The 22,381-nt window shown below is 41.8% G+C and overlaps 1 protein-coding gene across 7 annotated transcripts in view; it reads left to right on the top strand.

Moving 5' to 3' along the window:
* QKI (QKI, KH domain containing RNA binding) overlaps window positions 1-22,381 on the top strand; it is a 196,610-nt gene that overhangs the window by 171,863 nt on the left and 2,366 nt on the right. For 2 of the 7 annotated variants that reach the window (XM_064158234.1, XM_064158239.1), the window contains exons 5-7: window positions 11,902-11,989; window positions 14,796-15,092; window positions 18,754-18,828. In XM_064158234.1, coding sequence (XP_064014304.1) covers window positions 11,902-11,989; window positions 14,796-15,092; window positions 18,754-18,828 — 460 coding nt within the window. Of the gene's footprint in view, window positions 1-11,901; window positions 11,990-14,795; window positions 15,104-17,956; window positions 19,754-22,381 lie in introns of those variants that run through there. The other 5 variants (XM_064158236.1, XM_064158235.1, XM_064158240.1 and 2 more) reach the window with 5 other exon arrangements.

Genomic DNA, 22,381 nt, shown 5'->3' with positions numbered 1-22,381 from the left:
CAGTAAAGTACACAAGACATCCACATGACACTGCATTCACCTGAGCTGGGTCTGCTCCTATAGCTGTAAGCAGCTGGAAGTAACTTTGTGCTTTTAGTACTTGCATATTACTGGCTGTAGAGAATTACTGAAGGCATGTACTGAGTGCTGCATGTCCTTCTCAAGTTTCTGTGTTGTGTTTCCTCAGCTGGACTAGAAATGTAGAACTGAAGTCACTTGACTTTTTGGTTATCTTATAGTTAGACAAACTCTAGATGTGAAGTCTTAGTTAAAGTGGTTAGATGACTCCACCTTAGGGATTACATATATGTAGGAAAAGACAATGTCAATAGCACTGTGGCATTGCACTTTCTGTTACTTTGAACACAAAAGAATTTATGCAGACTTTGAAAAAGAGAATGCAGGTGAAATGCAGTTACATGCAAGTTAAAGAACTGTTTCTGCTTGTTCTCAAAAACATGACTACAGCAGTAAGTGTGACAGTCTGAGAAGCTAGTGGAAGGCCAGTAATGGCTTCCTGAACACTAACCTTTTCTCACTTGGGTGCCCAGGTGGCCAAGAGAGCCAATGGCATCCTGGCCTGGACCAGAAATAGTGTGGGCAGCAGGACAAGGGAGGTTATTCTGCCCCTGTACTCAGCAGTGGTCAGGCCACACCTTGAGTACTGTGTCCTGTTCTGGGCTCCTCAATTCAAGAGAGATGTTGAGATACTGGAATGTGTCCAGAGAAGGGCAACAAAGCTGGTGAGGGGCCTGGAACACAGCCCTGTGAGGAGAGGCTGAGTGAGCTGGGGGTGTGCAGCCTGCAGAAGAGGAGGCTCAGGGCTGACCTCATTGCTGTCTACAACTCCCTGAAGGGAGGCTGTAGCCAGGTGGGGATTGGTCTCTTCTGCCAGGCAAGCAGCAACAGAAGAAGGGGACACAGTCTCAAGTTGTGCTGGGGGAGGTCTAGGCTGGATGTTAGGAGGAAGTTGTTGTCAGAGAGAGTGATTGGCATTGGAATGGGCTGCCCAGGGAGGTGGTGGAGTTGCTGTGCCTGGAGGTGTTGAAGCAAAGCCTGGCTGAGGCACTTAGTGCCATGGTCTGGTTGATTGTCTAGGGCTGGGTGCTAGGTTGGACTGGATGATCTTGGAGGTCTCTTCCAACCTGGTTGATTCTATGATTCTATGATTAGTGTTTTTACTCTGTTGTAGTATGTTAATTCATTTTAATTAGTCTGTATTACCTTTTGAGAAGCTCTCAAGCTGAAGATAAAAATCTCTTAAACGTTACTACTGCAGCTTGATTTCTGATGTGGTCATCTGTAGCCCTGAATCCTGCATTTAATGAAACAACTAAGAGATGTTAACAGTACACTCCAAAGATGTGCACTAATTCACAGCAACACTCTACTCCGTGGCACTAGCAGTTTTATTTTGGTGGTCTAAAGAGAGAGATTTCTCATGTTCTTTCTAGGTTACTGTATTTGATATCAGATAGCATTTTACATACCTTTTTTTTCTCCCCTCAGGATGGGAACAGATTTAAAAGCACAACGAATGTGTTTTCCATATGAAAACATGGGGTCGTATTTCAGTGCCGTTCTGAGAATGAAAGGCTTCATTTGTGTACTAAAACATTAGCAAAGTTGGAAACAACACGAGGAGGCACTGAAGTCTTTAGTGTTTGCAATAAATGAAAGATTTTGAAACACCTTTGGCCACCTACAATGCTGATGATAAGTCAATGTGCTGTTTCAAAAGTCCAAAACAGGTTGTCTAAATCCAAACCTCTTTACTGAGACTCTTCCTACTGCATTCATCAGGTTGCTGATTCACATGGAGCAAAGCAAGCATTTGTTCGTCTTACGATGTTAGAGCCTGCCTGCCAATCTGCCAGAGGTTCTCCTCAATTCCGTAGTCGACTTGTGCCTCATCTACTGCAGTTTATAGTCTGACAGCTTAGGCAAATGTATCTGCATGTGAAGGGGGAAAGCAGAGATTTGTCCTGTGCCCCTTCCCTTCATACAAGTTCAATGTCTTCACATTTAAGGGGAACTACAACTATGCAAAGTGTACAAACTCAAACTTTGAATAGAAAACTCCTGGGATGATAAAGGAACAATGAATGCCACAGGTCATGCCAGACTTACCTGCAATTAATTTAAATCATTCCATTGTTACATTTCTAACAAATGCCACTAATCTGTGCCTGCTGGAAGCGCCACACTGATCCTAGTGTTTGTGTAGATGACACTGGTTAAATTGTTTTATATAATGTACTTAAAGCTGAGGATGGGTTAAAGCTTTTTTCCTAACAAAAGCAGATGCAGTCTCCCAAGTGTTCAGTCTTTACAAAAGGGCTACAGCTGAAATAAAGACCAGCATAATACAGTGCGTGTTTGATTTCTACTCTGTTCCAATTCCTTGGATGTTGATGGTAGAGCTGTATGTGGAAAATTTGTGCCAGAGGCTTGCCTGGTAGTATCTCATTCAGTGTGCTTTTTGCTCGTGCTTTCAGGACTGAAGTAACCAGTAAGAAGGAATTTTGAATGTCTACCGTTCCAAAATTAGAACTACCAAAAATAGAGCATTTAGCACAGAGGGTTTTTTATCTGGGCTTGCACGTTGCTAGAAATAGATCTAATGCTTTAGCTTGCATTATTGATAGTTATTTAATTTGAATTTTAGTAGAAATGTTAGCAAACTAACAGCTTGTAATGTATTTAGGTATAGTTTTGTCTTTTTGAAAGCATTTTAGAGGGTATTGTATGAATAGCTTTTCTTTGAGTAGTTCAGTGTATATATGTCATGAAACCATGCCTTTCTGTTCTGGAGCTTTGTGAATTGGCTGAAGCTGTTTGGTGTGGCGTACAGAGGTTCTCATCACTTACTTTATTAGCACCATGAAAAGACTGAGATGTGAAGGGAAAGAGGAATGGTAATTAAAAAAATTTAAAAATCTAAACCAAATAGTGGGATTAGAGTATTGAGTGTGCAGTGGAACTGATGCAGGTACCTTATTTTCTTGAAAGCCCCAAATGTGACGTAAATGTGAGTCCATTGCATCTGTTCTAAAGAGGTGTTGGAAAAGACGTGAAAATTCGTCAAGTTCAAGCAGAGTGCTACCGGTGGTTCCCATATTCCCCCCTTTCCTTCCAGATGTATTAACAACTAGTACCCAGAGGGTATGTGGTGAAGCAAACCTGCGAGTTCCACCGATGCAGTTTTTGTCTGGCTTAGAAAATGTGCTTCACGGCGATTTTCTGTACCTTATCTGTATTTTCTTCTTCCAGAAATGGAAAGGGAGGGAGGGCAGGCACAAGACTCTTGAAAATGTTACTAGTAAGCCAAGTATCATGATTAAACAGGGCTATGTCAGATAAGGTGTGGGAAGTGTAAAAAGATATGCTGCCTCTTCCCCCGAGTGTATCTTTAACATTATGACCAATGAATTTGTCAAGTGAAACAGCACAGTCTTCGCTTGAACTGAGATCTTGCTTTGAAGAAGATAAGCAGACACTGTTGCCCAGAAGAAATAATGATGCTAATTTATCTTTGCTTGTCCTCACAGACATAGCAGAGTGCATCAGCACTGAAAAGGAAATAGAGAAATAACCGAGTTATAGCTTGCCCACCTATTCAGTGCCACAGTGTTGCTGATGATATACAGGGCTCTTCAAAATACAGCTGATCTTAAACTAGTGATTTATTTTGCTTTGCCTCAAAAAACAAAGTATTTGGAAAAGTTTCCTCTGATACAAGAAAAACTATCAAACTGTGCTGGTAAAAACCACTTCAGCAATTTCTTCTCAGTACGGCCAGAGCGATGTTGGAGGCTTCGTGCTCCACCACCATCAGAAGTGTATAATCGAGGAGAAAAAAGTCTGAAGTAATATGCAGCAACTTCTAACTATCAATATTTACATTCTGTCGCTGGAAACTTTTGTCTTTTTTGTCTTTGTGAAATGTATTTGAGAGGAAGGGATTATAGGATGTGATGGAGTAGTTTACCTCAAGTCTGATGCATTGCAGTCAGTAATTGATTGTGCAGGTATTTGCATTCAGATTTGTTTTACAAGCTCTTTTCTTTCGTGTTGTACCTGAAATCTTGCCTAGAATTCCATTGTCACAGACACTTCAGTCCTTTAACAATTCAGGTATTAAAGAAAACCCCACATCCCAAACACAGGTTAGATTTTAAGTGTGCGTATCTTAGTTGCAAGAATTCCTGCGTTTTCGTCTAGGATCTTTTCTGATACATATTTTACAATGTAGTGCTGTCTGAGATCTGTTCTTTGGCTCAATACGTGTGTGTCTCGGAATTTGTAGTACATTGTTTGCAAGGGGGTTTTGTTTATAAACTATGAATGGAAGGGGTTTGTTCCTGAATGGAGACATTCATGTGTAAAGGCTGTTTGCCTGGCGCATGGTATGTTAGGAATACTTAACTGATCTGCAAGTGAATTGCAGTGGAACATTTTTCTTTGTCAGGAAGATAAAAGCATTCTAGAGCCCGGCGAGGAGAGTCCAGTGATGGTCACAGGACAAGCCTGCAGGCTGCAGCTGTGCGGCTCTACAGCAGCTGGAGGCTGTAGGAGGGCAGCGTGGCGGACACCGGAGGGTCGGCAGTGCTTCCCGATGAGATCAGTAACAGCAAACACTGCAGTGAGGCCGTTGTGTTGTACCAGGATTTGTACTGAGTTAATAAACTGCAGGTAGCTTAGATTAGTAAGTTGCAGATAGCTTATGCTATACAGATAGGCAGCTTAATTCTTTGCAATGCATTTCCAGAGATAGGGTGGTAGAGAAGTTAGGTTTATTATACGGGTTTCTGTTTCACGGAGAGTTGTGAGTGTCTGTTGTTGTTAGTGTGGTGTTCTTCCCCAGCTGCCAACTTCTCGGCTTGGAGCGTGTGTGCAGTTACTGAATGCCCTACCTGCGGTGCGCATTGCTGGTCAAGCAAGAGCGGTGTGGGGCAGGTGTAAAGACGTCGTGCGGGGGTGGTTGCTGAGCTGCTTGCAAGGTGAGCGCTGCTCTTCGCTGCTCCGGCATTGCCGAGCCTTCCTCGTATCTGCGTGAGCCTGATGAAACAGGCCTGCTGCAGTTGGCTGGAGAAGGTCAAGACTGATTTTTAGTCTCTGTATGCACAGCTGTTTTATCCATCACTTTGCTTCACCATCGTTTCCTCTTCCTTTTGTAGCTCCTGCTCTGATCTTGACAGGGTAGCCCTAGAACAGCTTATAAAGGACGGCTCCCTTAAAGCAAAGGCAGACTTGGCTGCATTTGCTGCAAGATAAACCTCTCTGCAGCCTTTCCAAGGCTTGGGCTGGATTCAGCTGACGAGAATTCAGCTGGAGTGTGAGTGGATTGCGAAAGCGTCATCCAGAACGCTTTACGTTTGGAAACTAGACTATAACTGGAAGCCACAAACGTCATCTCAGTAAATGTCCCTGTGTTATAATGAACGCAGGGAAAAGGCCTGGCTTTGGCATCTTCCAGAGCAGCTATTTGAAAAGGAAGATGAGCATTATATGAGGGAAGCACACATGTTTCTGCAGGAATGCTGAAAGCCTGCCCTGCTGGAGCTGGTAGTGATGAGAGTCAGTATGTTCTGAGACGGAGCTGGGTAGGACCATGAGGCTCAGGGAGGTCTGTCAGGATGAGGTGTCCCTGCTTTGTCATGTGAGTGAGTGGATTGTTTGGTTTGTGAATTTAACTCAGCTGCAGTCACCTTCCATGTGCATCGGTTTGGGTCTGGCAGTAACATGGCAGGGGCAGTATGGGCACTGACTGGCTTCTCTGGATGGCAGCTCCTGGGTTTCTGCTCTGTACGGAGCACTGCCGCTTTGATCCTTCTTTGAAGATAATATCTTTCTTTCCTTCTCTGCTGCAATTTGTTACATGCTTCTCAGGTTTGACTGCACACAAAAGCTACCAGTTTACCTGTCATCTCAGAAGAACAGCAGACTCCTTACCTTCTGAAGCCCTGCGCTGCCACAGCGCAGTGAGTGCGCCTCCGTTTGGAGCCTGTGTGCCTGTTCGTCTCCCCCTTGCTAAGATACCTGTGAACTGTGTGTTTAAATGAAAAGTCAAACTGCACGATGCTCTCAGAGGCTCGCTGTGTGTGTGAAACTCCGTGGCAGTTAAATGGCTACTAAGGATTTCAGAAGCATTAGCTAGAATAATTCTCTGAGGATCTCGAGGTATCTGAGGGCGAAGTATAACTCAGGCACTGATAAAGAGAAGTCATTAAAACAATTCGGTGGAGTGCTTTAGCTGAGTTTATTTCATGGCATGAAACAGGCTCTTCTTACTCATGCTGGTTGATTACATAGCTGCGCTCCTCAGACGGTGTTAGCTGGTGTAGCAGATCGGTCCTTTTAACTGGGCAGCAGTGGGCTCAGTGCTGGTGTTTCAGTTGACATTGTTTAGTTCGGAAAGCGCTTCCCCAGAGACTGCGTGTGGGTAGAAGCTGTAGTTGTGACTAGCATTTTGAGCCTTGTGACTAGTAATGCTACTCGGAGAATGATTAGGCAGCAGATGACTTAAAACGACAGTGATCACTAGTATGGCTTCTTTAGAGTCTCTTTGTTGCTGTGAGGGATACTGGCTGTGCTCGCAGAACAGTGGCCGCTCTTGTCTGAGCACAGTTGACTTTGTTAGGATTTACTGCCTGCATCTTCAGTATTTGTAGTCAGTGGCAAGATGCAAGTGCTTGCATTTAAAGAATTATGTTTCCTGGTACTATTTAAGGGTTTTTTTCTAATCTACATGCTATATTGTATGGGAGAGATGCAGGAAAAGCACTGGGGAGTGAAGAGGATGAGAGGTTTGAGTCAATCACTTGAGCTTCAACTTAGTAATGCAAATCTGGCTTTAAGTGACCTTATTGATGTTTGCTCGAAGTAGCTTCCTTTTGGTACAAATGACTGAGCTTTGTTGTAGCTATTGTACAGGTAATGTACTGTCCCTTTAGAGATTGCCTTTGTATCCCAGATGCAACCTCTCTTTGCTTTGACAGAGAGCGCCTGCAGAAATGCCTGGAGCTAAGATAGATTGTATCCTAGTGCCTCACTTGATCATCTGTCAGCAAGGAAGAGAGGACAGGGCAGGCAAAAATATGTTTCTTTATCCCAGCTTTTGGAAATGTGAGGATTTGGTTATTGGTGAGTGATGCTCAAGTGGAGAGCTTGCCACCAGAGAATGGAGGACATGACAGCACGTCGAAAGGGTTCTGACTGCTTCTGTGATTTAGACCTTGAGGAAAGGTGGCGAGCAGCTGTCGCTTGTTGAGAGTGTACTGTTACAGGTTGTGGGCAGTACTGTGACCTCGGTGCCAATAGTGCTATGCACCCAAGTCCTGAGCAGGTACTATTGTGCACTAAACAGTGCCATCTTCTGGGAGGAGTCAGAACGATGCCCTGGGGATCAGCCTTACAGAGGTTCAGAACATTGATGTATCACAGTATCACAGTAGTGCATTCGGGTACTGTGGTTTTTTAATCTGTGTAAGTGCTCTGAAAACTAAACACCAGAATTTGAAAGACTGTTAGTATTTAGGAATGCTGTGAATTATCACCGATGCAGTCCTTTAAGGAAAAAAGGTTTAAACTGTGGGTTTGAGTGTGTTTAAAAGAACAGGACTTTACTCAGCTAATGAGCAGTACTCCACAGAAGTAAACCTCAAAAATAAAAGTTAAAGGCTTGGTCTGATTTGTGTGCTGAAGTCCATTATTATTTTTGTGAACATCATTTGTGAAGTCTAAATAATTGCCTTTTCTCTAAGGAAAAAAAACAATGTTGAAGATCCAAAGTATGAGTGGTTACTTTGGGTTTATTTTATTCCTTTCAAATTGTTCTAACTCCACCTGGAGTACTGCATCCAGTTCTGGAGCCCCCATTGCAAGAAGGATGTGGAGATGCTGGAGCGTGTCCAGAGAAGGGCCACTGGGTTGATCAGAGGGCTGCAGCAGCTCTGCTGTGAGCACAGACTGAAGGAGTTGGGGCTGTGCAGGCTGGAGAAGAGGAGGCTCCCAGGTGACCTTCTTGTGACCTTCCAGGATCTGAAGGGAGCTGACAGAAAAGCTGGGGAGGGACTTTTTAGGCTCTCCGGTACTGACAGGACTAGGGGGGATGGAGCAAAGCTGGAGGTGAGGAGATTCAGGAAGTTGTTCATCATGAGAGTGGTGAGAGCCTGGATTAGGTTGCCCAGGGAGGCAGTTGAGGAGGCCCCATGGGGGTGTTTCAGGCCAGGCTGGATGAGGCTGTGGTCAGGGTGATCTAGGGTAGGGCACCCCTGGGCATGACAGGGGAGTTGGAACTAGATGATCCTTCTGGTCCCTTCCAGCCCTGCCTGATTCTATGATTCTACAGACTCCTTTCTTGGATGTCAGAGACTGGTTAGGGTTTTTTTCTGTATTAACATTGCCATCCTATAAGTAGTGACATTTGGGGGATACTCACTGTGCAAAATCTGGGATTAGTTACTAAAATTATCCTAGCAAGTGGAATGTAAGATTCAGCATTTACTGAGACACATTAATGGTGTCAGATCAATCACCTAAACACTTATTTGGAGGAAGTCAGCAATTTTAGTAACATTAATGGGACTATCTGGGAGATGGTGTTGCGAGGAGGTGCTTCTGTTACACACTTTCACTAAATAAAGAAAGGAACCCAAGGGGAAAAAGAATAATAACAAGTATAACCATTGCCAGGGGAGGGGAAAAGAGAAGTCAACTTATTCACAATCCTTCTTTTGCTAAAATAAATTGGGTAAGGTATATCCAGAATGACCAGGATTTGTGAGCTCTGGATGGGCAAATGGATTTGGAGTTGCTTACGTTTCATTATGCTTGTCCAAGGAATTTACCAGCAAAGATGCAGTGGCAGTTTCTAAAACCGAAACTAAATTTTATTGTGCATGAAAATTGTAAGTCTATTTATAGAGTATGTCTTATTAAGCATGCTATAGTCAGTACTCCCAGAGGATGTCATTTTAATGACTGTAGAGTCTGAAGTTTTTTGGATAATACACTACTTGAGTGTACAATTAATTTGCAGTTAAAATGGCAGCTGAATCTCTGTTTACTTTTTTGGTATTAGTGTTAAGTTGGTCTGTCACACAGTGTTTAATATATAAAGAAATCTCTGCCTTTCAGTATGTCCTGACTGCTTAACAACAACATAAAATGTTCCTGTGTCTAATCTTTGTGTTTATGCAATTGCTCAGTGTTACAGTTAGGAATTTCATTTCTGGCATTTGAAAGCAATCTAATGTTGACTGACCTTAACATGTTGATTTTAAGCTGTTTGATACAAATCAGATCTTAAAGTTTCCATTGCAAGGGATTTTCTCACACACAATTACACACATATATATATATATATATATATATATATATATATGTATTTGTATGGCAGTTTAGTAAATCATAGAATCAGTCAGGGTTGGGAGGGACCACAAGGATCAGCCAGTTGCAGTTCCAACTGCCCTGCCATGCCCAGGGACACCCTACCCTGGATCAGGCTGCCCACAGCCTCAGCCAGCCTGGCCTTAAGCACCTCCAGCCATGGAGCCTCAACCATCTCCCTGGGCAACCCAGTCCAGCCTCTCACCACTCTCAAGCTGAAGAACATCCTCCTCACAACCAGTCTGACTCTCCCCACCTCCAGCTTTGCTCTATTCCCCCCAGTCCTGTCACTGCCTCTGTAGTTTGTAAATGTAATTTGGGAATGAAGCATGTATAAAAGGATTTTGCTGCAGCCTAGATGGAAGAACTATTTGTGCATATATTTGTAAGCCTCTGTAAGAGAATCTTGTTAACTCTTTAACTAGTTTGAGATGGATGCTTCACCAGAGCAGTGCTGTAATGAACACAAAGTTAGTTGGTAGATGTTTGTTGTTGTTATAGTGGTGATTGCTATTCTTTGTAGCTTCTCATTCTGTTTTTTTGGGTGGTGGTTGTTTGGTTGTTTTTTTAAATCACTCATGCTCTTAAATGTCCTCGTTCAAGCTATCTGTAAGGTTGTAGTTTAAGACAGTTCGTAGAATCACAGAATCTAACAGGTTGGAAGAGACCTCCATGATCATCCAGTCCAACCTAGCACCCAGCCCTGTCCAATCAACCAGACCATGGCACTAAGTGCCTCAGCCAGGCTTTGCTTCAACACCTCCAGGGACAGCAACTCCACCAGCTCCCTGGGCAGCCCATTCCGATGCCAATCACTCTCTCTGCCAACAACTTCCTCCTAACATTGTCTATACCTCCCCTTGCACAGCTTGAGACTGTGTCCCCTTGTTCTGTTGCTGGTTGCCTGACAGAAGAGACCAACCCCACCTGGCTACAGCCTCTCTTCAGGTAGTTGTAGACAGCAATGAGCTCTGCCCTGAGCCTCCTCTTCTGCAGGCTGCACACCCCCAGCTCCCTCAGCCTCTCCTCACAGGGCTGTGCTCCAGGCCCCTCACCAGCTTTGTTGCCCTTCTCTGGACACCTTCGAGCACTTCAACAGCTCTTTTGAATTGAGGAGCCCAGAACTGTACACAGCACTCAAGGTGTGCCCTGAGCAGTGTTGAGTACAGGGAAAGAATAACCTCCCTTGTCCTGCTGGCCACACTGTTCCTGGTCCAGGCCAGGATGCCATTGGCTCTCTAGGCCACCTGGGCACATTGAATTGAATTGAACACTGAATTGAACAACTCCATCTGAACTCAGAGCAGATTTTCAGCAGTGGGCACAGTATGTTATTTTGCAAGTTCACATTAACTTGAAAAATACTTTTTCAAATATCTGGAAAACATTATGTGAGTAAAGAAGGTAAGTGAAAATTTAAGAAGCCCTGATTAGCAAAGGAAGAGTGCATTGCAGGTGGCACCGAAGCTGCCCTCTTTTTCACCTCATTGACAACTTCAGCACTAGCAACCAGCACAAGAAGTGAGGTGGTAACTTAAAGTGCTCGCTGACCGTTTCTCTTGGGCTTCCTATGTTATAATCTTGTTTTCCAGTGATACAGACTAAACAGTTGGTAGCATTTCTGGGCAGGCAGATCAGAAAATGTCTGAGCTCAAAACTAAAATTGTACAAAGTAGGTCTATTGTTGTTAAGAACCTGAAGAGTAAGCTTATTTTTTAACTGAATACTGCATAGTATTTGTAAAAGCTGTTATTATAAGTTCTAATGAAGAACAACACAAGAATGGTATATACTGTGTAAGTAGTAGTTATGTGTTGATCAGGCTCCATCTGCATCTGCCAGAATTAGGAATTGTGCCTCACAGCAGCTGTCGATATCCTGCTTGGAAAGCTGTTTTGATGTGGTCAGTATCAGCTGAAGTGGAGCAAGTTACAATCGTAGAATCAACCAGGTTGGAAGAGGCCTCCAAGATCATCCAGTCCAACCTAGCACCCAGCCCTAAACAATCAACCAGACCATGGCACTAAGTGCCTCAGCCAGGCTTTTCTTGAACACCTCCAGGGACGGTGACTCCACCACCTCCCTGGGCAGCCCATTCCAGTGCCAATCACTCTCTCTGCCAACAACTTCCTCCTAACATCCAGCCTAGACCTTTGTGGTGTCTGTTCTTCCTGTAGTGCAACAATAAAATGTATTAAAAGATTGGTGCAGGGACACATGAAAATGTTTATTAAAACTTTAGAAAATACTTCTACCAATCTCAGCTTGCACTTAAACCTGTTTCTATAACGTAAGATTGACTTCTCTGCAACTCTTTAACGTGCTTATCAACACCACTTAATGATAAACTGATTGCACTTAAGGAGAAGTTGACAAAGCTTACTAGGTTTGTGACTCTAGTGGTACTTTGCCTGGTTAGAACTTGAAGCTGTTTTGTTCTAGATCCTATATATCTTGTTTCTTATTGAATTAATAAGTCTAATTTTCTTCCTGTCTTCTCACATGCAGGCAGAAGGAGAAGACAGCCTTAAAAAGATGCAGCTGATGGAGCTTGCAATTCTGAATGGCACTTACAGAGATGCCAACATCAAATCACGTAAGCATGTGATAAGCTTAAGGACCTGTGATGAATCAGAATCTACAGAGTTGCTGCCTAAAGCTCATTTCTGGCAAATGTACAGTGTTGGGGAATCAAAGCCAGGAAAAGGTCAACACAACAGTAGTAGCTGTTGCGAAAGATCTTCTGGAGATAAGCTATGTCAGTTTGGGGGGGGTGGTGTTTGATTTTTGGTGGTGTGAGGTTTTTTTCCCCTCCCTCTGTTTTTAAACAGCTTGTCTCTGTTCAAATATTTACAAAAAGATAGTTTAAAACAAAAAAATCAAACTTTAAGCCAGGTTTCTAGTAATATTTTCCTCCATACATGTAAAGGACAACAGACTCCTTTTCAATCTTAGTTGTAGAGATTGCATTGGAAAATGTTATGTGTATGCAGGGTCCTGTGAATACAGTTTTCTTTATAATATGCCTTTCCTTCATCTTGCTTGCATGTGTGTGTCCCCCCCCCCAGTGTTATGTTTTTTTCCCAACAATTCATCAACTGATCTCACAGCTGAGTTTGCAGGGTTCAGTGATGTAATAAGCCATTTGTACAATTTCTTCCATTACATTTGTGTGAAAATGCTTTTGCAAATGCATGTGTGCACAGGTTTACACTTGAAAATTAATTACATACACCTACTAATGAGAGCATATATCTATTATGTATGATACTAGTTACTTTCCTTCGCTCCTCATCCTGAAAATCTAGTTGATACCTTCCTAAAGTAAATTTTTGCTGTCATTGTGATACAGATACCAGAAGCACAGCTAAATCAGTCGCTTTGTGGTCATGCAGATATCAGAAGCACAGTTAAATCAGTCGCTTTGCTGTGGTACAGATATCAGAAGCACAGTTAAATCAGTCACTATACAAAAGGTCTACTGATACTTGTAGATTTGTTTCTGCATACATTGACCATTTCAGTGTGGAGTATGTTTAATGTTTGGAATGCAGCTAGGGCAGTTTGAGAGTGCTTACACTAGTGTAATTACTCTGATTTGTAAAGAGACATAAGCAAGGGCTTTTACCTCTACAGTGGTAGTGATAAGTGTTTCAGCCCTAATGAACACTGTAATATTTAAAGCTAGATTAATGCTAAATATATTTTAGTCTCTAAATTATTGCAAATCTATGAGTAAAATAGCTTGCAAGGTAGCTTAACTTGATGCAAGCTGTTGCATTGGAAACCTTTATATCGATTTGGACAATTTATTTGTCAGATCTGTTTTCATTGCTCTGTTTTGTCAGCTTAAGTGGGAACATGGATTTTTTTCCCCCTATTTTTTTTTACTAGAGATTTCCAACACTAATATTCAGTATTTTATAATAAACCACTTTCACTGTTAGTGTGATTTTGCTGAAAACTTGAAGATCACAGGATATTAGGAGTTGGAAGGGACCCAAGGAGATCATTGAGTCCAACCCCCCTGCCAGAGCAGGACAATCCTATCTAACACAGATCACAGAGGAACACATCCAGGCAGGCCTGGAAAGTCTCCACAGAAGGAGACTCCACAGCCTTTCTGGGCAGCCTGTTCCAGTGCTCTGGGACCCTTACAGTAAAGAAGTTCCCCCTTGTGTTGAGCTGGAACCTCCTGTGCTGCAACTTACACCCATTGCTCCTTGTCCTATCCCAGGCAGCAGTGAGCAGAGCCTGTCCCCCACTCCTGCCAGCCCTCAGATATTTATAAACAATTATTAAATCCTCTCCCAGTCTTCTCTTTTCCAGACTGAAAAGCCCCAGGTCCCTCAGCTTCTCCTGATCAGCCATGCCCTTCAGTCCCCTCATCATCCTCGTAGCCTTCTGCTGGACCCTGCTCAGCAGATCTCTGTCCTTCTTAAACTGGGGAGCCCAAAACTGAATGCAGTATTCAAGATGGGGTCTCACCAGGGCAGAGTAGAGGGGAGGAGAACCTCCTTCGATCTGCTCTTTCCAAGATGTAGACTCCATTCTGATTTCTTTCCTTTTTTTAAAAGGAAATTAAAATCTTTGTGTTGTTTTTTTTTAAAGAATTCCTCATTCAATCTGAGCACTTCTGATTAAAAAAGTCACTGCATTTCCCGTTTCAGGCTGTGTGTGAGTTAATTAAATCAATGCAGATCAGTAGCAGTGCATAGAAAGCTGCACTCGTGCGTACCAACCAGCCTCAAAGAGGAGAGTGAAATGTGCTAGCACTGTTTTATATGTACACACACACATAAAATCCAGCCAAACAAAGAGGAGATAGCAATTTTCTTTAACCCCTGAGCAAGGCCATAGTGACCTTCTCATGCAAAGGAGATGCACTGTTTCTAGGTCAACCTCAACTTTGCTGATCCTGGAAATCAGAATCGTGCAATGTGTTTAAACACAATGTTAAGATGGTCAATAACTCTAGGCTCACACAGCAGCTCTGCATAACTTGAGTGCCTGTGGACTCTGTAGTTGCACTAAATTTGAGAGGCTGTATTTATGACAGTGTTTTTCCATGTGTCCCTGCATGCATCTCGGTCTCATTCAGTCTCGGTAGCGTTAATGAAGAAACGTGCTCTAAATTGAGCTTTTGTGCTGTGTAACCTGTTTGAGAAATCTACCTCACTGTTTTACAATGGCTTTTTATTTTGCATGTTCATACTTAATCACACTGGGAAATGAGAGCTGTTTGCATTTGAATGGTGTGCTTTGGCACTGTGTGATCAGCGCATGTACTAATGATTTCCTTTTATTTTTCTTCTTTCCTACTTTTCCCTTTTTTTCCCATTCTTTCCACGTTTTGTACTGCTGTCTCCATACTTTCCTCTGAATTTCTTTGCTTACTGTAGCAGCCCTTGCCTTTTCTCTTGCAGCAACAGCCCAGGCTCCAAGGATTATTACCGGGCCTGCGCCTGTTCTCCCACCAGCTGCCCTGCGTACTCCTACGCCAGCTGGCCCTACCATAATGCCTTTGATCAGACAAATACAAACCGCTGTCATGCCAAACGGAACTCCTCATCCCACCGCTGCAATAGTGCCACCTGGACCCGAAGCTGGTTTAATTTACACACCATACGAATACCCCTACACACTGGCACCAGCTACATCAATCCTTGAGTATCCTATTGAACCTAGTGGTGTATTAGGTAAGATCTTTGTACCTGGCTGACCGGAGAATATATTGCTTATGGGTTTGTGATATTTGCAGCTTAGAGTTGGTGAGGCTCAAAGAGGAAAAAGTTGATTCAGTGGTGTTATATCAGGTATATCAAAACTGTCTACAAAAACTGCTCAAATAACATATGAGCATTTTCATCTGTTCTGTTATTAAGTGCCTGTCAAGTGGATTAATGTGATTGCTGAAAGTAAAACCCAACACAGCAAGCTGAAACCAAAACAACAAAAAATTACTGGCTGAGGCCCTTAGTGCCATGGTCTGGTTGATTGGACAGGGCTGGGTGCTAGGTTGGACTGGATGATCTTGGAGGTCTTTTCCAGCCTGGTTGATGCTATGGTTCTATGATCTGTTATATGCTGTTTGGGCTCCCATAAATACTACATTTCATAGAACCACGTAATGCATTGGGTTGGAAGGAAGCTTTACAGGTCATCTAGTCCAAGGAGATTGTGGTGCTCAGAGCCCCATCAGGCCTGACCCTGCATCTCCAGGCATGGGGCTTGCCCTCACCTCACTTTGTAATCTGCATCCGTGTTCCATCACCCTCGTTGGAAAGAAATTCTTTCTAATGTCCAATCCAAATCTACACTTCTCTAGTTTAAAACCATTGCCCCTTTTGTGCTGTTGCTAAGAGACTGTAAACAGTCCCTCCCCAGATTTCTCATATGCTTCCTTCAGGTACTGCAAGGCTGCTCTTAGGTCTCTCCACAGCCTTCTCTTCTCCAGGCTGAATAACCCCAACTCTCTCAGCCTGTCTTTGTAGGAGGGGTACTCCAGCTCTGTAATGACTTTTGTGGCCTTCCTCTGGACCTGCTTCAACAGGTCCATGTCCTTCTTGTGTTGAGAGCCACAGAGCTGGATGCAGCATCCCTTTATTGCAGCAAAACTGGAGAGAATAGAGAGATCTTTTTCCAATTTGGGTGTTTTTCTACTTTATGTGGTATGCTGCTGACAAATCCTCAATATCAGAATGCTGAAAATCGTTTTGTAAACAGAGAACATTTTCAGCAAATGAGTATAAAGCAAACTAAGTACTAATGAAAGGATAACAATTAGCCACATTACTGATGGCTTCTTTTATGTACACTGGATTGAAATGTCCATCAGCCCTAATATTTCAGACCACTGGCTAGCTGTGTAAAGATGAGAATGATAAAGCAGCTGTGACAGTTCAGTTGGCTGGTCAATATGGAACGAGCAGTCTCAGTAGGTTCTTCCTTCCCTACCATCTACAGAAACTAAGTATTTCCTCTCAGTTTGTTCTGAACTGCATATGACCTTGGTGCTTCATAATGTTGGCTTTTAGGACTTTGATCTTAGTTTGTTCAGTGGCAGTTATTGATTTACCCCAATTCTGAGCATCTCTCATGAACACTGGACAATAAGGTGCAAAGTCAATATTTTGTTGAAAGTACTGCAAAAAAAAGACAGTGTTTCACTAACATGACAAATACTTGCTGAATTACCTGTATGTGTGCATACACATTTCCATGTTACCTTTAGTAAACGAGGGGAAAAACCCATCTCAGACTTTCAGGATTAGTGAATCTGTAGTAGCAGCTTTAGTAGGACACAAGTATGCAGTAGGTCTGTCCTTTAACAGATTATGGTTATTATCTGATAGCCTATAACCAAATTTCATTGAGCATATGATAGTGCCATCATGTCCTAATTTTCCACAAACATGTAAATATTCTCCCCAGTTCCTCCACCCCTAATTTGTTGAGATGGTTTGGGTGTTACATGCCCCCTCCCCACTTTGTGAAAATCACCCAGGCTGGACTCAGCTGAGCTGGACATTAGAATGAAGCTTTCTGTTTACAGCTTAGTACAACATACAAGCAGGTATTTACAATATCTACAGCTATAGACAGAAACAGACAAGTTAAAAAAGTAATAGAGTAACACAGCAGCCTTCCCAGAAACCACAGTCCCCAGGAGGGGCTCCCATCCACCCTTCCACCTCTTTACATTATCCCAGACTTTGCCTTATGTTCAAGGTGAGTTTGGAGAATCAGCCAGGGGGGTTAGGAAGCAGAAGGATTAGTCACACAGACAGCAGGTTAGAGGGAGAAGTGCAGGCAGCCAGAGCCAGAGAGCAGCTCTGTTATCTGTGTTTGTGTTCTTGTTTTTATCCATCTCAGCAAGCCTATGAGTGCAGCAGACATCACCATTGTTGCCTTTTCACAGCCTGTAATCTGATTCCTCTCACTAAAATATCCCAGCTAGGCTCAAACTAGCACATTTGCGAGTCAGCTTGTGTTACATCCTGAGATAAAGTCACAGGCACCATCATGGTAGCTGTCAGCTGCTGGTTAGTGGCAAAGCCCTCTCCTGCATTCAGTTACTAGCAAGTGAAAAAAGAGATCATTCCACAGTAATAATCTAATATAATTTAGGGAACTTTGATTTCTTGCAGAATTTTCTGTAAGGAGAGAGGAAGGGAAAATGAGTCCTAAAACTGCATACTTCTGGGTTTGCTGTGGGAGCAAATTGTGTATTGCCCAAACCAGAACTCCTCAAGTAGTCATAGGCTGGAAAAGACCTTTAAGAAAGAACGAGCCCAACAACTTCTGCTCTGCTATCTGAGCAACTGTATAGAGCTGATTGGTTTAAATTAATTTTTCCTTGAGTTTTATTTCATAGTTGCACTCAATAGAATGCCTTATTCTGTCCATTTTTTTTTGTAGTAGCCATTTTAAGATGTCTTAAAATAATTCCCCTTACAAAATGACAGAGGAATGTATCCCTTTTAATATTTTGGGGGATATTGGTATTGGAATCAAATTTTAGTTGGTGACTAACTTTCAATTCCCTTCCTTTTATCTTCAGGTATGGCTTTCCCAACGAAAGGCTAAGAATTCAAGAACGGTTTTAACTGATCCTTCATCAGATCTGAATTTTAACAAATGCTTAGTTTCAGCAGCCTTGAAAAAAAAAAAGCTTGGCCTAGCAGTCAGTGACTTACTTGCACTTTTTTGCACATAGATTTTAAATGAAATAGTGCTATTAATTTGGGTTAGCTCCTGTTACAGAGTAGCTGTAATTTATGAGTGTATAGTAGTATACTGACTGCTAAGTGTTCTATATAGTGTTTGCTTTACTAATCACCTAATTCATTGCAGTTCATACTTATTGACTTTAAAAATCAAGATCTGTAGGCTTGAAGAATTGCTTTAAACCTTCTTTTTTTTTTTTTTTTTGTGGTAGAACTGGAAGTGATCTTAAGGTTAGCAAATAATTGTCAGTATTAAAAGATGGCATTATTTAAAATAGTCCTGCTGCAGAAAGGCACTTCAGTGAATATGTGACTAGTAAAGCTTCTGTGCTTGGGTCTAATAGATTTCATGAAATACTGTAATTCTGTTGGGATTGTAAATGAATGGATGAAACAGGTTAAGGCCAGGATGTTTAAATCAAAATGCAATATTAATCTGCACAGATAAACTCCTTTTTTGAGATTAAGGTTTGGAAAACTACTGTGCCTTAACTTGTTGCTTTTCTTAAAGTGAACCTTTATTATTTTTTTTGTGTAGTTAATGGTCATTTAAATCCATTTTGATAAACCTGCTGTTAATGTTTTCTTTGAATGTTTTCTAACTTTGTCTTGGTAATTGCAATTTAACTAGGTGCGGTGGCTACTAAAGTTCGAAGGCACGATATGCGTGTCCATCCTTACCAAAGGATTGTGACCGCAGACCGAGGTTAGTTTAGTTCTGCAGTTCTTGTTTGTAAGAAGTGCTTTGAGTGTACATGAGATTTGCAACACCACAGCTGGTTAACCAAATACCCTCTTTTCACCTATTTGGTTGTTATTACCCCCACCCCCAAATTTGAATAGCTAATATTTTAGAGCTTTGGGAACGTTTGGTGGTTTTAAAAACAGGACGTGAATCTTGGCTTTCCCAGCTCAATTAAAGAGAGAAACTTCATAGTTTAGAGCTTTGGGAATGGTTGGTGGTTTTAAAAAAACATGATGTGAATCTTGGCTTTCCCAGCTCAATTAAATAGATAAACTTTGTGATATATTTAATATAAAGGCTGCAATTGATTCCCTTTAAAAAACAAACCCTGTTTAAAGAGCCGTCTGCATCATGGAACACTATTAATTCAGTGCTACAATAATTAATGTAGTCCTATTCTCTTCCCTCTCCCCCCTCCCCTTTCCTGTAATTTGTTCTTTTAATTGGTGTGGAAATATCAGATTGGTGTTGCAAAATAAAATGAATGGATGATTGCTTAATGAGAAAGACGTAAAGGAATAAATGCCTCCTGTCTGTGTCTGGAGAAATCTGAAGATTTAGATTCCTTACTTTTTGTTCTTTCCAATACACTTTTGAGCCACTGTACTGTATACGAGGATGCATGAGCTCAGATACCAGTCTGAATTCAGAAAGATTAAGAGCTGTGAAGATAATTCAAAAGTTGTTTGAGTTTGATTTACTAAGGGTAGGGAGTAATGTTTTGGGTTTTTTTGCCAAAATCCGTTTCTTGGTCTTTGCCTTTTGCTGCTAAAACGTGTAACCTGAAGGAGAAGCAACTTTTGAAGTCCTGTTGGTGAGATGACATCCCATATTTGGGCATCTCTCTGTAACCCTTGAATGGAAAGTAAATCTTCATGTTTCTCCTGTTCCTCAAGTGTAATGCCTTTGGACCCCTGAATGAAGTATTAGAATTGATAGAGAAAAGTGTTCTTTTTCGGTTTATTGACATTGGCTAGGGAGCAATGTTTGGGATGTATTCCTGTCCCATCTCTGCTGCTGACTCACTGTGGGTTTTGGCAAGTCATTTAATCTCTCTGTCTGTGTGTTCCCATCTGTGACATAAGGATAATAATACTTCCCTACCTCACAGGGGTGTTGTGGGGGTTCTTGTTTCACACAGGGCTTTGAGCATTACGTGCCAAGTATTATTATTCTTCTCACATCAGTCACTGATGTGCAGGCTTCCATGATACTGTAATATTCGAAAGCCAAATTCAGGTGACAGATCTGACATCTCCTAACATTGAGTACACTTCACTTCTCACAGCCTTCCGTAAATTAGCTGCAGGAAGCAGTACAGATTCCAATCAATAGAGTAAAAAGGGCTCTCCTGGATATTTGCTATAGTTACAGAACACTTTTACCTTTCATATGTTCTTATGCTTTACAGAAAATGTAAGGCTGGCAAGACACTAAGGTTTTCTAGAAGATTGCTGCATATTATTTACAGCCCATTGGCTTGTTCTCATTTCTTGAGAACTCTCAGTGGGCAGAAGACTATGATCAGAATAAAGTCATAGCCCATGTTTACCAAAACACTGTCTCTGTCAAGAGTAATCGCTGGTAAGGATTTGGTTGTCTCTGGAAGTACAACCAGGTGTGGCAGAATTCAGGTTCTGCTGATGGTCTTTCCTGACTGGCCTGGCAGTTTGAGGTGATAAGTGAGACTGCCCTTTTGTTTAATTAGGTATTTGCCTGGGACCATGAGTAAATACAGCGATAAAGCACGGAGAGGTGAAATGACCAATTCGTAGCTCAAGTTCATCGTTGTAATGTTCTCTCAACAAAGAGATCGTAAAGCTTTTGCCAAGCACCTAGATGTTCCATCTGGGTCACTTGTGTCACTGAGATTAATTATTGGTGTCATTTCACCTTTTAAAATACAGCCATTTCCTGATAACACAGTGCTCATCTCTAGCAGTAGTGGCAGCCCGCTGTCTTAAGCAGATAAATGCCCGTGGCTTATGTTCTGTGGAAGGAGTCATGCTTGCCTCTTGCTTTTAGCACAAAACCCATGCTGATATTGCAGGAGAATGTTACTTTAAAGTCTTATCTATATAATCCCAGTGCAGACTAAGAAACTTGCAGTTAATTTTGCAGCTGAATTTTCTTTGTAGTTTTCAGGTTCTTGCCACACAGATTTAAGAGTTTCACAAAAACTTTTGAGGATAGCTTTGTTCAGCAAAGTTCAACTCCCAGTTTACTGTCCAGTTTCCTTTAATGTGCCCATACTACGTTGTAGAATTAAAACATTATCAGTATTTACCTTCTTCACCCATTCAGCTGTTCTGTCACCAATACAATTCTGCAGGTTTAGCCACGACAAACAATGTCAGCAAACCGAAATCTATGTTTCAGGGCAGAAACCTTTTTGTTTATCATGAAGTGTCACTAAATCTATATTTGCATTCATTGGGTCTAAAGTTTTGTTGGTGGGTTGTTTTTTTTTAAGTCTAAATTGGATTTCAGATGACTTTGTAGTACTACTGCATTCATTTCTTTTTAATGTAGGTTTTATTCTTTGCATACAGGTATGGTTGAGGTGGTTGTTTTTTTTTAAAGATAAGCACTGCATTTTAAAGCAAGAATCCCCCAAATGTTTAAATGTTTTACTCTTATGACTGACTAAGCGTTTAGAATTGCTGAGGGGTTGAAAAACCATAGCTAATTTTAACTCAGAATAAACCCCCCAGTTTATAAGTAATCCAAAATCGAATTCCATACATCTATAACAGAGAGACTGACTGATTTAATTGTAATGAACTGTAAATGGTGTTGCACAGCTGACAAACCTGTGTGTACTGTAGAAGGCCAGAGACTTGGCAGAGGAGGTATCACAGGTGTACTAGCATTTTTAAGAGGTAGCTTGCTTTGATTATAAACACCACAAGAAATATTAATGCTGAGAATTTTCTTGACTTTTATCCAAAACAACTGTCACATAATTTATGTATCTAAATTTTAATACCATTTAATCAAATTTTTAATCAGTGCCAAAATGCTTTAAGAGTCTGGTTCTAGTATACCTGAAAAGTGGTGAGATTGTGCCACATGAAGTATTTTTTTTGTGCTTGTTTTTGAAAGGGCTGTTTCGGTCTAAATAAATCCTGATCTAGGATTAATAGGTTTAAATAACGCCTGATCTAGGGTAGGGTGTCCTGCTCTAGGGTAGAGTGTCTCTGCCCATGGCAGGGGGGGTTGGAACTAGATGATCCTTGTGGTCCCTTCCAACCCTGACTGATTTTTATGATTCTAAATCCCACTTAGCTTGAATCTGAAAAAAAATATCAGGGAATCTATGGTCTCATTTATGTTACAGTAATAATCTTTTTGTACTTTTCTGAGCTGTATCCTAAATGCTAGGCCATTTCTTAGGATGTGGAAATAAAACCACCCCCAAGAAAGATTGCTAAACCGATGCTATCTGTGAATTTTACACCTACTGGACTTCACTTTATGTAATGGCACAAATCTGACTTTGCACTGAATACCT

Source organism: Pogoniulus pusillus, chromosome 18 (genome assembly GCF_015220805.1).
Source record: "Pogoniulus pusillus isolate bPogPus1 chromosome 18, bPogPus1.pri, whole genome shotgun sequence".
NCBI lineage: Eukaryota > Metazoa > Chordata > Aves > Piciformes > Lybiidae > Pogoniulus > Pogoniulus pusillus.
The sequence above is the reverse complement of the archived record's forward strand: the minus strand, read 5'-3'. Positions and strand labels throughout refer to the sequence as shown.